General features: G+C 40.3%; 2 protein-coding genes across 6 annotated transcripts; both read right to left on the bottom strand.

Annotated features, from left to right (window-relative positions):
- Nucleotides 1–558: 558 nt before the first annotated feature.
- LOC114565898 (E3 ubiquitin/ISG15 ligase TRIM25) lies at nucleotides 559–9,424 on the bottom strand. 5 transcript variants are annotated; one of them, XM_028594217.1, is made up of 9 exons: nucleotides 9,314–9,424; nucleotides 8,328–8,440; nucleotides 7,901–8,172; nucleotides 7,415–7,732; nucleotides 6,492–6,575; nucleotides 6,316–6,400; nucleotides 6,140–6,229; nucleotides 5,449–5,505; nucleotides 559–1,491 (listed from the first exon to the last, which is right to left on the bottom strand). In XM_028594217.1, exons 3-9 carry the CDS (start codon nucleotides 8,156–8,158, stop codon nucleotides 959–961), a joined length of 1,425 nt encoding a protein of 474 aa, XP_028450018.1. In that variant the 5' UTR covers nucleotides 8,159–8,172; nucleotides 8,328–8,440; nucleotides 9,314–9,424; the 3' UTR covers nucleotides 559–958. The 5 variants fall into 5 exon arrangements, with proteins under 5 accessions (XP_028450018.1, XP_028450019.1, XP_028450015.1 ...); XM_028594218.1 differs by having other exon boundaries at nucleotides 7,901–8,169; XM_028594214.1 differs by lacking the exon at nucleotides 8,328–8,440.
- A 472-nt stretch (nucleotides 9,425–9,896) lies between these two features.
- On the bottom strand, nucleotides 9,897–15,710 carry LOC114565243 (zinc finger protein 232). Its single transcript, XM_028593165.1, has 4 exons — nucleotides 15,279–15,710; nucleotides 14,313–14,455; nucleotides 13,598–13,679; nucleotides 9,897–11,845 (listed from the first exon to the last, which is right to left on the bottom strand). The coding sequence occupies exons 1-4, from the start codon at nucleotides 15,526–15,528 to the stop codon at nucleotides 10,887–10,889; spliced, it is 1,434 nt and encodes a 477-aa protein (XP_028448966.1). The 5' UTR covers nucleotides 15,529–15,710; the 3' UTR covers nucleotides 9,897–10,886.
- Between the last annotated feature and the right edge of the window lie 1,141 nt (nucleotides 15,711–16,851).

Genomic DNA, 16,851 nt, shown 5'->3' with positions numbered 1-16,851 from the left:
GGCCGATCTGGAATCTTGCTCCTTATGAGGTCATAAGGAGCAAGATTACCTCCCCTTTCTCTGCTTTGCCCGCCCAGAGAATTTGGCCCGCCCATGAGAGAGAGAGACATCATGGATTTCAAACAAGCAAAGTGGCAGTTGGTCAAGGCCACACCCCCACTCTCCACCTTGCCCCCCCTCTCTCCTCCTCAATAGCAAATGGCACATACTAAACAAAGCTCATTGTGGGACTGGTTCTAGTGGCTGTAATTCTGCACCAAGGCTGAATTTTGGAAAAGAGACTTCAGATACAGTATAAGGGGATCACTAAGGCCTATATAAAAGCATCCAAAAAGCAACAGGTCATAGGACCTTTAATTTCTTTTTTGGTGTGCCAGAAAACCCGATTTTAGTCTTACAGTATATCACGGGGAATTACATTTATGTAAGGGGATATATGCAGAGCATGCGGCTCATTATTGCAAATTGAACCCCAACAGTGTGATGAAGGACCCTGACACGAAGGTCTTGTTTATCACAGACTACCTCTTAAAGAAGTCACTAATTTGACACAAAATGTTGATTTAAAAATGATTTTATTGATAAAAAAATGGTTCTCCAAAATCTATGATCAGAACTGTGTCCACAGCAACGGTCTGTTATTCAGAAATAACAGACTAGAATGTCGCAATTGACTAATCAGAATCCAGTATCCAACAAAGCCATTTGAAACAAAAAGGAACAATCAGTTAATCACACATAGGCTACTATACATACTTTAAAAAAACATCTTGCAATATAAAAATATATTTCTGAGGAAATGTAAATGTTCCATTTTATTTGGCTTGGACGTAGTCAGGTCTTTATTCTCAGACCCCTAAACTTTTAGTGCAAATCCATAGTTCTCCTTGATTACAGCTGGATTTAAGACTGTATGGATCCAGTGTTAGCTAAATAATGTGCTAGTTTGCAGGATTTTTCATGAAGCCTTGACAATAGAGGCTCTACTGGGTGGATCCACACGATAAAGCCCCAAACCCAGGCACACTGGCTGAGTCAGTTTAGCCTTGAACTCGTGCAGCGGTGTGATTGTGGACTCCACAGCACTGAACGCGATGTTGCCTTTCTCAAAATTAACCATCACTGCTATTCGGCTGCTCTGCAAGGTTCCAGAGAGGACCGTTTTTCTTTTATTATGGTAGGCAAACAGTGCGCCTTTGCCATTGTGCGTAAGGCTCCAGGACTCTGTGTTGTTTCCGAAGGCGCTGCTGTCCTTGCTCTTACGTTGGATGCTCTTGTATGACACGGCGATGTCCCAGTATCCCTCAGCCTCCACCTCCCAGACGTGGTTACCAGCGGAGAAGCACCGGGCAGAGAGGACCTGCGGGGCTTCTTTGAAGCGACTATTACTGTTGGGATAGTCCAGCTTGGTTTTTATTCTCTCTGCTGTTTGGAGGTCAGCGGAGACCCCGAGGAAAGGACTGGCTGTGTTCAGATCCAACATGAGAAATCCTAAGAGACAGATGGACTATTGGGTTTACCTATACACCATTCTGATGCTACCCACATGTATAATACATGCCCATGACAATTAAAGTGGTAAATCTACTTCTTGAATTTTAAGGGATTCAGTAATAGCTTTCTAACTACTAACAAAACAAAACATGCAATAATTAAATCCCCCTTCCAATACCATGGATACAGGGCCACTCGGACAGCCTTGCCAAACAGTTTATTTATGAACTTCAATATCCACGGAAAATAATCTCAAAATGAAATAGCACAACCTGGTGTCAACATAAAACATGGCACTTTCAAGCCGGGGAGCGTTCCCTTTACGGTGAAAACAAAATACCTTCAGCCAGGAAGCGCTTGTTTATTCCTCGGGAGTGTTTTAATCCAAACCACACCACCATCTTTTTCCTAAATTTAGCTAGTCGTTTTGGTGCCTAAACCTAACTGTCATCGCTGCTTAACGCTCACTTTTTCCGGCTAAACTCACTACCACGGCCCCTGAAAGGACCGTCATCTGGTGGTGCCTGTAGCCGGTGTTCTGTCGATCTATGCTACCTATCGAGATGTGCTACTTAGCGGTTCTGCGCATGCGCACGACCCACAAGCGTGGTCTGATTCCCCGCCCATAAATCTATGCATCCTTGCGGTCGGACATGTGGTCGATACTGTGGTTAATGGAGTAATATCTAATAAATCATTTATTCATTGTGCCTTTTGATAGGGTATATTTTTCTATCAGAATACGCTACCACTGAAATATTCAACAAATATAATTTAATAGAATATCAAAATATGCTCCTTATCTCTTTACAGTGCACATGGAGTGAGTAGTGGTGCAATATATAATGATTCTGTTGGGGGAGCATTATTTGATAGGGTATATTTGTCATATCAGAATATGCTACCACTGAAATATTCAATATATAATGGAGTATCAAAATATTCTCAAATAAACATAAGATGTCAATACTGTTAGAGTTATACCTCTATGGTATTCAGCCTGCCTGCACAATTGGAAATGGGAACACATAAGGAAGCACATTTCGATAGGGCAGCGCGACTCGATAGAGTCTACTATCGATTTGCGCTACGGTAGCATTTTTCGACAAGGCAGCATAGATCGTCAGAACACCGGCTCGCAGTCACCTAATGGCGGCTAAACAACTGCGCTGGTAGCCGGCGTCCCGGAGCCCTAGCGGCTGGAGTTTGCATGTTCTTCCAGACTTTCTTTGGCATACTATAATATACTATGAATGTTTTATCACTCTCGACAAACTATCCAATAACTTTTTTCGACATACTACACCATGACTTTTTTCTACATACTACATTATGATTTTTTTTTCATCATTCTATACTATGACTTTATTTGACATACCATCCTATGACTATTTTCAACATAATATACTGTGACATTTTTAGACAAACTATTCTATGCCTTTATGACTTTTTTCGACATACTTTACCATCACTTTTTTCAATATATTATACTATGACTTGTTTGACATAGCCTACTATGTTTTCGACATGCTATACTAGGTCCATTTTTGACATACTATTCTATGACTTTTTCGACATACCATAATATATATCCTGACGTTCCGCAGGAAATTCCGCCGGATGCATGTCTTTTTGCTGATGTTGGAATTTTAAACTGTGGATTTCTGAGGACTATGGTTAACTGCTCCTCAGATCTCTGCAGGGTAAATTGAGACAGCTAGCTACACTCTGTCTAATCTGAGTTTTCTCTCGCATGATTAAAACAACTTTTGAACGTACACGTTCCACCAAAACATGTTCCTTCCCAGGCTATTTTGCAGCTCTGCCTATGACGATTGTGACTGGTTAAAAGAAATGCCAATAAACCAGAGCATGTTTTTTGTGTGGACTAGTAGCGTGTGGAGGATGGTCTGGCAAAGTAAGACTAACCATACTAAAACAATGGATTTTTTCAACATACTATAATATACGGTTTTCAAAATACTTTAATCAGCGGTACAGTACGGCACTGCTGCAACTAGCACCAGCAAGTGGGCACTGCAGACTCTGACCCTCGGATGGATCACTTTTTCAACATATTATACTATAACTTTTTTCGATATAATATACTATGACATTTTTTCGATAAACTATATTATGACTTTTACATCACTTTATTCGACATACCTATACTAGGACTTTGACATGCTATACTATGACTTTAACATTTCAATGAAATTCGTACCAATTAAAACCATTCCCACTTTTCCCAACTATTCTCACTACTTCACCTTCTTCTTATGCATCATGCCAGCAATCCAGTTAAGCTTTAGCAATTTAGCTTTTCAGCATTCACAAGCATTTTCTGCAGGAAATGCATCTTCTAGTTGTCACTTGTTTTGCTGTTCAGCAAAAGTTACATTTTACCATCTGAAGCACAACATGGGTCAAAAGTGACCCAAGATGTTTTAGATCTTTGCATGTTATGCATTTTATTATTTCATGAATTCAATGTTTAACATCACAAACACTGATATGATATTCATTTTTGCATAAAAACATTTTTGTATTATTACCCCAAAAATGCACAACAAGGGTAAAAAATGTCCTGTATGCAGTCTCAATGAAAGTTTTTAGGAACCTTTGATTTGTTTAGATATTTGCAATAAGGAACATTTTATTGCACACCACTCCCCTCAAGGTCACCATTTCACCTTTCTACAAGCCTGCCTTATCACAACTGTCGTGACTCTGACACATGTACGGTTTTACTGTACTTTCACACATACATCATTCTGTAAAGATGGAGAGAAAGAGAGATATGCAAAATCAAATGGGCAAATAGGCAACAATGACTGTCAGGAGATATGATGTGAATGTCTGCAAGTTTCAGCTAGATATATAAACCTTTTTCTCAATATAGCAAGACTTAGAAATTAATATAATGACTTATACTAAGAAAAACTAAATTATTTCTAAAAATCCTAGGTGATGACATAATTTTGTTAAAAAGATATTACAAAGAAACATTCAGCTATGTATCAAATAATATTGGAAATTAACATGTGCAATTGTTGATCTACATTGTGCATTAATAGGTTTTGAATCATAATGCTCAGTATTTGTGTGCTGCCCTTCATATCACATATTTTCTGTGCATTTTTAGAATGTTTGAGACTCTGTGCAGCATAACAAATGTGTTTACATGCACACTACTGTCCATGTTATGATTGGTCATTGGAGTGACCAGGTTGTGTGTTTCAGTGTCTGTGCATGTAAACACCATACCCTGGTTTCAGGAACCTGAAAAAGCCCTTATCCCAGTTTTGATTAACCTGGAAATGAGTGAGCTGATGCACTCTGATAAAAACTGGAAATTTAAACTTTATTAAACTTCATCTAGGTTTCTGTCCATTCTTTGCAATGCTCGCAGGTGTGTCCTCAAATTAAGTTATGAAATGGTCAGTAAGTAAAGCAGAAGAATCGGATGTTTAACAATGTAATGATGGTGTACAAGCTGAAATAAAGTGATGCAAATAATCATTTTGTTGTTTCTCTCATCCTCCATTACTGAAGATTAGCTAAATTCAGTTCAGGCAGCCAGAAACCAAACAGAGTTCATCCTCAAATATTGAGGCAACTCAGTTGGTACAGAAACGATGCAGACAATCAGAAACCTGGATAATATTAAAATCATGATAACAGTGATGTGAATAACATAACATGTTGACATCCTATCTGGTATATGATCAAAACCAGGATATTAATGTGCATGTAAACACAATCATTGTCTGCTTATTTATCTTTAATGAAAACAATGACTATCTACATTGCCACATCTGACAGTACAGGACACAGGTTCTCTCGAAGTTGGGTCATCTCCATCTGGCTAGTCAATGTACTCCAACACACACACACATCTGAATGCCCTTTAACCTAAACTTCTATTCCAATGTTCCAGATAATTTTTTGTACCTTGATCTTCTGTCTCTGGAAGTCTGTGGCTCTTCATTGGATGATCAACCAAGAGTTCTATGTGGGGATTTAAAAAAGAAAAAGAAAAAAAGTTGGCTGAGTTCCTAAGGAGGTTGCCCTGTAAGTGGTGCATCAGATCAGACAATAGTTGACTTTAACTTGTGCCCTTGAGAAAGGGTCACAGATTTATTTGTATATCTTTGATTTACACGTTGGCTCAGCACCGAGATGGAGAATTTCTACTTTACTGTATGTACCATTATCAGGCTTTTAAAGGAATAGTTTGACATTTTTGGAAATATACGCTTATTCGCTGTATTGCCATGAGTACGATATGAAGGACGATGCCACTCTCACTGTAAATATGAAGCTAAAGCTAGTTAGCTTAGCATAACATAACATAAAGACTAAAAGCACAGAGAAACAGCTAGCCTGGCAACCAGCAAAGACTGTGCCTAACCAAGGAATAGTCCAACTCATAACCCCCAGTAAAACCACAACTTGTTATTTTTACACTTTGGTATTTATACGGATTAAACAAACAATTACCTTTGGACAGAACCAGGATAGTTGTTTGCCCCTGCTTTCAGTACTCATGCTTAGCTAACCAAACCACCTGCAGCCGGCAGCTTCATATTTAACAGAGAAATAGGAAAGTGGTATTGCTCCTCCTAACTACCCTCCTTCTTACCTGCGATGGTGGAATAAATGTGATGCACGCGGTTCTGCTGCTTGTCCAGCGCTTCTGTTAGCATCTGGTTTTCCACAGAGTAGTTGTAGGCTGGTGGGAAACAAAGATAGACATCAGTGAGTGAATGTTCACACATACAAAGACAAACACAACAGTAGAGTTTGTCATTCTCCTACCGTAATACAGAACAATGAACCACAAACAGAGCAGCACCACTGTGACGCTGTTGAGGGATGAGTCGGCGGGGTTCACTTTCTGTTTCTGTCAGGAGGAAAATACATTTTAGATCTGAAGTGTTGAAAACAAAACTGTTAAAGTCACAGAAATTGAGAATTTAGTAAACCGAGCTTACTTCACGTTGAATGTCTTCTTGCAGTTTTTTTACAGACTCACTGGATTGCTCCTTGAGCATGTTGAAGCGTTGATCCATGTACTCCTGTTGAATACACACACAGCTCTACTTAAACCCCTTAACGTCCAGTTGTCCTTTTATTTATAGGTGGAAAAAAACATCTTATTCTACACTATCTGACAGTATAATATATCTGGAATCTATTTTTAAATTTGGAAACTCTGGGATTCCCACTAGAATTTAAAACACAGTTCAGGCAGTTGATTTGAATTGCGGAGATATGTGAAATTGGCAAACTTTTGTTTCTGCTGTGCTTATTTTCTGTACTGTGTTGCTTTGCTAGTTTCTTTAATAAACCAAATCTAGTATTATGAACAGCAACATCTCACCACCGGTCGGACTAACTGCTAGTTTGGGTGGTGTCAGTGTCTTTAGTCTCTGGCCCAACAGGTAAATTAGATCTCCAACCTAATGTTAGTGAGTATGTGTGAAAGCATCAAAACATGCATTTTAGATGAATGAGATGAGAGTATTGTTTGCTAAACGCCGTTAAATTGTATGTACGGGGACGCAGGACTTTTCTACCCGGAAGTTATTGTCAACGAACATTGAGATTGGGTCTATAGGTTGCACAAAGTTTTTCTGCACAGCACAGCATGAATTTGTAATGACCGAGTGATCCATGGGGTGGAGTTAGGTGGAGCGGGTAGGTAAAAGTCAAACTTTCAGATTCTCAGGGACCAGAAAATCTTGTTTTTCTACATGACATGCAGCAACAGGAATCTCCTATGTCAATGTGGTTAATCCCACTCTGTTTACAAGAAACTGTTGCTATCACAAACTTCCTTCCATAATCCATACATAAAGATGCCAAGATTTTTCCTGTGTATATATAGTGTAAAAGAGTGGTATTCAAAACTTACAGTCAGCTGTCTCCGCAGGACGGAGGAGGCCTCAGTGGCCAGGTTGTGCTGCTTGCTCTCCACGGCGCACACGTTGCAGATGTAGCGCCTGGACGCATTGCAGTAGTATCTCAGCACCTCGTCCTCGTGCTCTGGGCATTTCCTCTCCAGGAGGTCACTCAGAGGCCTGACCAAGGGGTGTCCCGTGTACACCGGCAGCTCCAGGTGGTCCTTGATGTGCTCTTTGCACAGCGACACCTCACACTTTAGACATGTTTTCATGGCCAGAGTTTTGTTCTCCAGGCAGCAGTCGCAGTACACACTTTTTGTCTGTTCTTCCTGTTTACAAAAATCAGATAATGGCATGTGGGAAAAGGTGTGTTAGACATTTTGTCCACTTTTGAGGATTAGTTTTACCAGTCCACAACTATTCTAGTTTATTCTCTACATCTTCTAAGTGTCACTATTAAAACGATTGTAGGTGGAAAAAGTGATTATAGCAGATACCCTTCTCCTCCTGTTCACCCTAAGGTCCTCCACGATGTTGGCCAGTGCGTAGCTCTTCTGCACCCCAACGATCGGTCCAAAGTGTGCTCTACAGTCTGGGCAACGGAAGGGAATGTCTGAGGAGTGACCCATCATGTTTTCCAGACAGCCCATACACATGCTGTGTCCACAGGGCAGCTGCCGAGGATCCTTAAAGATGTCCTGGCACACTGGGCACATCAGCAACTCCTCAAGCTTTGTTTTCTGGGTATCTTCCATTCTTGATCCCTCTTCTTCAAAGAGTGCCAGTGTGCATGAAAAAAGCAGACAGGAAGTAGTTAACTGCAGAGTTCGTCCAGCACTCAGCTGCTGCCTTTGTAAAAACTTGTTTCATTTGTTATGAATTACCCCACCAGCCTTAGCACAAGATCAGTACACTTATTCCTACCTTTAAAGCTAAAGTTGATGCCCTTAGTATTGCTTGTCTTATCCCCCGTACACACAACGCTTAAAGTGAAAGCACTGCTGAGTTTATATTTGTACTTCCTGGTGGGGCGGGGCCTAACAGGAGGAGCGATTAGAGACGAGATATTAGGAAGTTGAATACAGGATTCCATAACCAAAATGTCATTATTAGACATTACAAAAACACGACAACCATTTTTTAGAAACTGCTACTTTTTTTATTCACACAGATTGTATTGAAAATAAACACGTGTTTGTGGGTTAATTAGACTTCTGAGGCAGACTTCGGTTGTAGCCATATCGACCTCTTAGTTATTTTCCTCCAAATGTCATCTTGACTAATCATTAACACGAGTATATTGGCTCTGGTCAATAAAAGTGTACAACTGTAAGTCCAGTCCTGCTGTTTTTGCATGCCGACTGTTATCGTGGCCCAACTGTACAGAGCTACCATTAATGTTGGTTCCACCTTTGGGCTCCCTCCTCAGTCCGATCAGCCAAATTAACTGAAAACACCTGTGTGGCTGTACCATATGGCTGTGTAGGAGCTATACAACTGTGATAACGTAGCTAATGCAATACAGCCCATGGACTTCTGGTGAACTGTCTATAACTTGAACCAAGTAGCTGATTATCTTCTACGTCACACTAAAAGTCAGAGCCATAACTTTGCCGGGAAAAAAACGTGTTGATTTACTTAATGTATTCTTTCCATTTCTCTTATGTCCAGCGAGATTAAACTAAAGTCACATTTTGCTGAGCATGAAGTAGCTAGGTAACGTTAGCTACCTACCTAGCTAATCCACAACTATTTACAGTCTAGTTTTGGTTAACATTACAGTTTAAACAAAACAAAACAAACCAGACTTTTCATGGCGTAGCCAGCTAAATTAACCAAAATGTACACATTAAGTTAAAAACCGCGGCACTGGTAAAGCCATGAATGTATGTAATATATTATGTCCTGACCTGTATCAATCATCAATCAACGTATTCAGTCATCTTTTCCTGTAACCCAGAGCTAACTGACTACCGTAACTCCCGCTGATGTATCAGGCTCGCTCCATGGCAACATTACACTTCCTGTTTATCACCCAAAGCATGATGGGAAAAATATATTCATCCCAATGGAATAAGAAACCAAAATCTTATTAACTAAGTAACTAAGTACACTTACTTAAATACTGTACTTAAGTACCATTTTAATGTACTTGTATTCCCATGTTGTTACTTCTGCTCTTCTGCATTTTGTAAGCCAGCATTGTACTTTTCGCTCCACTACATTACAGCATACTAGTTACTATGCAGATTTGGATTATTCTCAATAAAAAGTATAAATAAAACAAAAACAAATTGTTATATTATTATAGAATAAGCTACCCGGTAGAAATGGTCATATAGCCAAAGTCAAAGTCCTGCCCTTCCTCCAGACTGAATGTAGTGTTGGAGTGTTGTTGCATTTACACAACAAAATAACTCAATTATCTGCCACAAAACGTCTTTTTTATTAATACACAAGAAAATTGTATATAGCATCAGAAAAAAAAAAAAAAAAAAAAAAAATGAACACAGACATGTATTAGGTAATATAAAAAACCTTGTTAAACGGTTTCAAAAAAAGAGAACATCCAATGACATTTGTTTGGCCATATGTACACGTTAACATTAAAACATATTGCCTTATAAAGTCAGCAAGGATAGTCTTTGACATCTAGGTCAGGAAAGAAGTCTAAATACATTCAGTTATCATAACATGAATACAAAACCAAACACTTTTTGATAAGAGACATAGTGTAAAGTAAAAAAAGTATAAACATCCAAAAGAAACATTAGTGGAACGCTGGCAGGTGAGGATCTGTATTTTATCCCTTCTATCCCATTATCTTTCAAAAGAAGATTTTCCCCATAGGCCACCATTGTAAAAGAGACGCCTGTTAAACTTTTGACAGCACACAACAAACTGCAAACTGCAGGTTGATTATGACTATTTCTATTCTGAATTGTTAGTCCTTGGACTTTTGATATCTGAAAAACTTCCCTCCAGCCGAGGAAAGTGATATAAAAGTCTATGGGCTGAGTGGGCGGGCCAGCGGTCCAAACACTACTGCACACATCCAGTGGGCCGCATATCTCTTAAGTCAATCCGGAAGCTTAGAAATGTTTTCAGTGTATAAACCAGGCGAGCAACTCCAATGAACTAAATAGGCACCATTTTTTAGATCTGGTATCCAGTTGTTATTATACATCCGCTGTTCCAACCCATTTACAAGACACAACAATCTCCAATCTGAAGTTCTTCAGCACATATGTAGTATACTTGGTTAACTGTGCCATGTGGAGGGGACCCTTGATCCTGTTTCTCAAAAGGTATTATGCAAAAAAAGTGTCAAGTAGTAGTAATGCTTAATGCTCTCATAGCCTTTTAACTTTCTTATCTGAACATTTCACGACAGTATTCTACAAAAGCGATACAGTGTTTTCAGTCTGAGGTAGAAAGTGGTGAAACCCCCACAACCAGCCACTGACAGCTGTTTTTACACTGCTACAAGCCAGCAATTGTCCTGAATGAAGGAACAAAGAATCCACACTGGCTCATTTTGTGTTTCTCCAGATTTTTTAGGATCCTGAACATCTTGCCACAAGTGGCACAGTTGTAAGGCTTCTCCCCAGAGTGAAACCTCAGGTGTGCTTTCAGATTGTCTCGCAGGCGGAAGCTTTTGCCGCACTGCGTGCAGGTGTGCGGCCTCTGCCCCGTGTGAAACCTCATGTGGCGTCGGAGGCTCTTCCTCAGTGCAAACGACTTAGCGCACATAGTGCACGGGTATGGTTTTTCTCCAGTGTGAAAGCGCTCATGCCGTCGGAGAATCTTCCTCCGCTTGAACGTCTTCCCACAGATGCTGCAAGGGTATCCATCACGGGAGTGGGTGACCACCTTCTGAAGCCGCCAAACGCCGTTTTCACAGGGGGTGAAGCAGCAGAGGCGGTGGCCAGTGTGAAGACCTTGGTGGCGGCGGAGGTCTTTGGGCAGAGGCCAACCAGTTTTGCAGTTAGCATCATGACCTTTGACAACAGCATCCTGAAGCTTCATCGCTGACTCAGGCACCGTGAGCACGTCCACCAGTTGTACCACACATGGACTCATCAGCTTTTGCTCTGGAGAAGTCAGTTTCAGTTTCATGTGGAGGTTATTTGCTGTCTCCTTTGGCGTGCGGATCCGTTCCCAAACCCCAACCTGAGCAGGAGTCACAGCTCCATCAGACGGGGACGGGCTGTAGGCGGTGCCCTTGGCGGTGCTGACACAGACTTGCTGAGGCTCGGTTTGAACAGGCTTCTCTGAACTGTCAGTTTTGGGAGCTGGAGACTCTGGCTTGAGGATCAACGGGCAGACAAACTTAACCTTCTCTCCAGAAACGATATCACACGTATCTGGTTGGATCACGATAAGCTTCTGTTTAGCTGGTGAGCTTTGCTTAGGTCCATGTCTTAATTTCTCTGCGGAGACTGAAAAAGATTAAGATGCATTTTCAGTTATATTGTACATTCCCACCATCCTTTTTTTCATTCAGCTTCAACATCCCTCCACCATGTTTAGAAAGCTTCTTGTTTATCTGCTATCTGACTGAATAAAAAGTCCCTTTTCATACATGGAATATGTATGATTGATGGCTTCATCTCTCTGTTAAAGTGATAACTTTTGGTCATTCAGACGTGTACATTTATGGGAAGAGACAATGCTTGCACATTATTTGGCAGCTGGTGTGTGAGAGAGAACAGCAGTGAGTTAAAAGTGTTACAATAAGGAAGACAAGTGTGTTTTGTTCTCCAACAGGCTGCACCCCTGATGGATTTTAAAACTTATTTTGGGAGAAGACATGAAATGTATTGCAGTGATCTTAGAACTGAAGGCGGTACAAGATGCGTATTGCTCTTCCTTTGCATGTTTTACCTTGGTAAATGGCCATTGTGCTTATTCAGACATTACACAAACATGTTAAATTGCCATCAGATTAACAGTAATGGGGTGCTTGACTGAAAGGGGATCAGTGACAAACAGGGCTAAAGTTTTAAATAAGTTCTGCAGTGGTGAAAAGTCTAAGTAGTGCACCAAGGTATCACACATTTGTCTTCTCTCTTTAGCTTCAGGGCATCTTTAAATCCAAAGTAAAGTTATCATAAGACAAAATTAGCCGTATTTGCTTAAGATGTTTGATTATCAGGTGTGGCAAATTTCAGCATATACATACATTTTAATGTAACTGCACACTTTACTGTAAGCTTGGGCAGTGTGACTTCACCTCACCTAGGTAACTCTGTGGGGGAGACACAAGTGTGTCCATGTTGTAGTTTCCCCAGGGCTACCACTTGGTGTTCTTAAGCCTTTAAGTGGGACAATTTGTGACACTTGTGTCTGTGCAATGACTAGAATCCCTGTTATTTGTTTTAATGCTTTGCTTTAATTAGCTAATGCTAATTTAATGTGTAATTTAATTAGTTAATCCATCCGTTTTTCTAAAGTGCTTATCCTGTTCAAGGTCGCACACGGGAGAAGTTATCTTTTAGGGTGTTCTGCCTGAAAGGGTTTATTTGAACCCAAACCACTATCTTCTCCTAAACTTATGTAAGTAGTTGTGTGGCCTTAACCTAAGAAGCGTTCTGGCAGAAAATGTTTTTGGTCTAAGAGCCCTGAAGACCAACTTCTCCCATGTGCTTCAGGTTCACTGTGGAGTGGAGCCTATCCCAGCATGCATTACGACACTTGCCAGTTTATAACAGGGATAGGTCACGTTTATGTGTGTCTGTTTTTCTTTAACAGCACAATGCAGGAGAAAAAAGCGTAACCAAAGATAAGACAGATGATTTGCATCAAATCAACCTAACAAGCATATAAATATTGGACACAACATTGGTTTTATCTCTCCAATGTTGCTTCTTTAAAAAAAGTATTTTGTTTCTAGCAACACATTTCCAGGATGTGATCCATTGGTCGAAAAACTTCCAACTTCTAGAAGTTAATAAAATGGCCTAACAAATACTGGTCCTGTTAATATCTCGGACCCCTTTCTTTTATTCGCAACTCCCATTTGTAAAATGTGCTGTTTGTAATCTAAACTAATGGACAAGAGTTGCAGTCCTACTTGTTAATATGTACACAATAATTCTACATGGATTAAAAACATTTGCATAATTTGTTTCCGTTTGTCAGTGTTTTTTTAGCCTTGGATTTCAACTCACTGTCACGGTGCTTTTCCTTACCATGCAAAACAACTTTTGTTTGAGTTGGAGACTCTGCTTCAATCCCGCTCAACTCCACCATATCTACAGTCTTTGCCACAACCTGTTTAAAGAAAGAACATAACACATTTGCATGTTGCACTGGATGTTATCTGAACAACAACTAAGGGTATGAAAGCCCATTGGGGACTTTTTTTTTTAAATTTATAATGTAAACTTGGAAATATAATTCCACAATAGGATGATCATTTTCCACATATGTATGTGTTATTTGGGCAAAAATGAAAATGCAATATTCCAATTTTAATTTGTACATACTTGTATGGCCGTTCTATGACCATTCAATTTGTGCAAGCATTATTTGAGTCACAATTAAAATGCAAATTTTCTAACTATTTGAAAGATGAAAACAGCATTTCAGAAAATTTTCAAATGCAATAAGCGATGCAGTATGTGAAAATGAAAATTTGCATTTTATTTGCACACTGCATCGCTTATTGCAAATGAAAATGCAATTATCAAATTTGATTATTGCATTTTTCATTTTTACTGAAACTATAATGCTACTGCAGAGTTGTATTTTCAAGTTTACATATCATTTTAATAAAGTCTCATATGGGCTTCTGGGACAACACATCCTATTTAAAGATACTATAAAAACAGGCCATGATGTGATGACGTGCTAATGTCACAGTATCACTGACTCAGCCTGTCACACCCCTATATCCTCACTAACCTGTTCCTTCAGAGGTGACCACTCTGGGTCAACTTGGCCATTATGTTCAGACAGGAGGATTTCTGATGGAATGAGACACCCCTCCACCTCCACTTCCTTATCCTCCTCCCTGCAGTCCCTCAAACAATCCCCATCTGAGAGTCCTGTGGAGAAGAGGGGGAGGGGTTAAGACAGGGGCACGCACACATTCCTTTACACTACGTTTGCAATAGGGAACACCGTGCAGGAGTTCAGTTCAAATTCAAATGAATAAAGCGTGTGCAAGAACTTAATGTACATAAGCATCAAGCTGAATGTGTGCGGAGTGCATACACGATGATCATCTTTCTGGATTTGTAAAGCAACTCGTGTGCACTCATGCATCTATCCCTGCACTAGGGTGACCAGACGTCCCGAAAAATTCGGGACAGTCCCGAAATCCAAGCAGTTGTCCCGAATCCTGCCCTAATTGTCCTGAAAATTAGAGCAAAGTCTCAAAAGCAGACTCTCGAGTATTGTTTTTTTTTTTTTTTTTTGACTCTCGAGTAGTTCATTAATAGAACATTAAAAACTGTTCATAGTGATTGAGTCATCCTGCAGCCCGCTCCCATCGGCTGCAAGTTGCAACGCAAATTTTCATTCATTCATTTTTGAAATGGAGGCTCAGGCTGGTGTCCCGGGACCCGATCAAGATCAACACGTAGCTAAAAAGCAAAAACTGCAGGTACGGGGAGGACTGGGTAGGGAAATACCCCTGGATTACTGCAGTTTTCCGCAATGCAAACAAAGCGTTTTGCAATGTATGTAGGAAGGAGTTTGGTGTTTCACACGGGGGGGGGGGGCGCTCCGACTTCAGGCTCCACGCTAACAGCAAACTACATATAGCCTAGCCACGTATTACCCATTCTCATCTGGTCACCCTACCCTGCACCCTAGTCGAGGACGTAAACAGGAAGTCATAGCATTTAAAGCTCCAAAGACACACACCAGAAAGCTCAAACGGCAGATAAATGTCCTCGTCCACTTGCACTCCGATGCTACGTGTGGTGTCCTCAGTCGTTAAACTATCCAGTGTCTCATTCTGCTTTTTGTCCTCCGTGCGGCCCACATCCACATCCAGCGCCGAGGCTCGGTATCTGCTCTCGAACAGTTTGGTTAACTCCACCGTGGCAGCTTTGACCAGCGCTCCGAGCACCGACTCCACCTGCGCCTCGAGGTTCACGACGCACGCAGACATTTTGGCTGCTCCGACAGTGCAAAAGTCAGCGTTTGTATACAAAGTTCAGAGTAAAATGGAAGTTAAAAATTAGCAGAGGTCTTTATTTACCAACGACAGCCACATGGCTTGCAGAAAGAAGAGGCGTGTCTCTTTCAGGCGCATGCGCGCCAAACACTGGGGGCGGCCAGTTAGGTTACATCCAATACATCCTACATCACGAGATGAGTGTAAAAAATGGCCATGCAATGGCGGAGCATAAATATAGAAGACAACGTTCTCTTAATTTAATACATTCATGGCCGACACAGATCAGAGTGATTTTATGTTTGATTTTTTATATAAAAAAAAACTAAAATCGTGTATTTTTCATGGTCTCCATTTCTGTGTATTTGTATTTTTTAAGTCGTGGATATGTATAAAAATATGGCACAACAATAATTAGTTTGCCCATTTTAGAGGGAATTTAAGTTTTGATAGCAAAACAATAAATTAGCCTACAATGTGTATGTGTATTAAAAATATAAAAATCTACAAAACTAACCTTTACAGAACCTTTAGGGAACGTTCAGAGAAGGTTAGCTGAAGGTAAAAAAATTTAACCTTAAGAGAACCTTTAGGGAACGTTCCCTATAGGTTCTTTAAAAGTTCAACAAAAACAACTTTAAGAGAACGTTCCAGGAAGGTTAGCTGAAGGTTCCAAAATATTTTAGCTTTAGGGAACGTTCTGGGAAGGTTCCCTAAAGGTAGGCTATTATCTTCAGAGAAGATGTGTGTCACAGTGGAACATTAACATGGTTTTCTGTTGCAGTGTGGACGTAGATAGTCTGGCATTGCCAGACCTATCTGTACAGTGCTGAGAATATATAAACTCTGGCTACACCACAGATGCATTCTGGAATATGAGAAAAAAACGTTCTGGGTTGTTTGCATTTCTTCAATCACAATCGTCTTTGGTGGCGCTAAATCCCGCATGGTTAAATGCAATTTGCTCTTACCAGTGTATTGCTGTGTGTAGCCTACTTTGTAGTAATCCTGCTAATTAGTTCCAAAACACCTCAGTTAGATAGTAAATGCCGTAAACATTCTTTGTAAATCTTTATATTTATATTCTGTTAATTGCAATATGAGGCTACCATTAGCTGCATGTATAATTGTAGCTACAGGTTATTGGGCACGTATTTGTACTTCAGCTCTGCACTGACCTCACAGTGATCCATTTGTAGTTGCTCGGCCCATTGAAATTCACGCAGAGTAGGCCTACGCTCAACCTGAAATCTTGCAGCACAAACTTATAACATTTAGGCTACCTATGTCAAGTCAGTAATTATCACTTTAGCACCC

The sequence above is a fragment of the Perca flavescens genome, chromosome 12 (genome assembly GCF_004354835.1).
Source record: "Perca flavescens isolate YP-PL-M2 chromosome 12, PFLA_1.0, whole genome shotgun sequence".
Classification (NCBI taxonomy): domain Eukaryota; kingdom Metazoa; phylum Chordata; class Actinopteri; order Perciformes; family Percidae; genus Perca; species Perca flavescens.
Note: the sequence above shows the minus strand (reverse complement) of the source record. Positions and strands in the feature narration are given on the sequence as shown.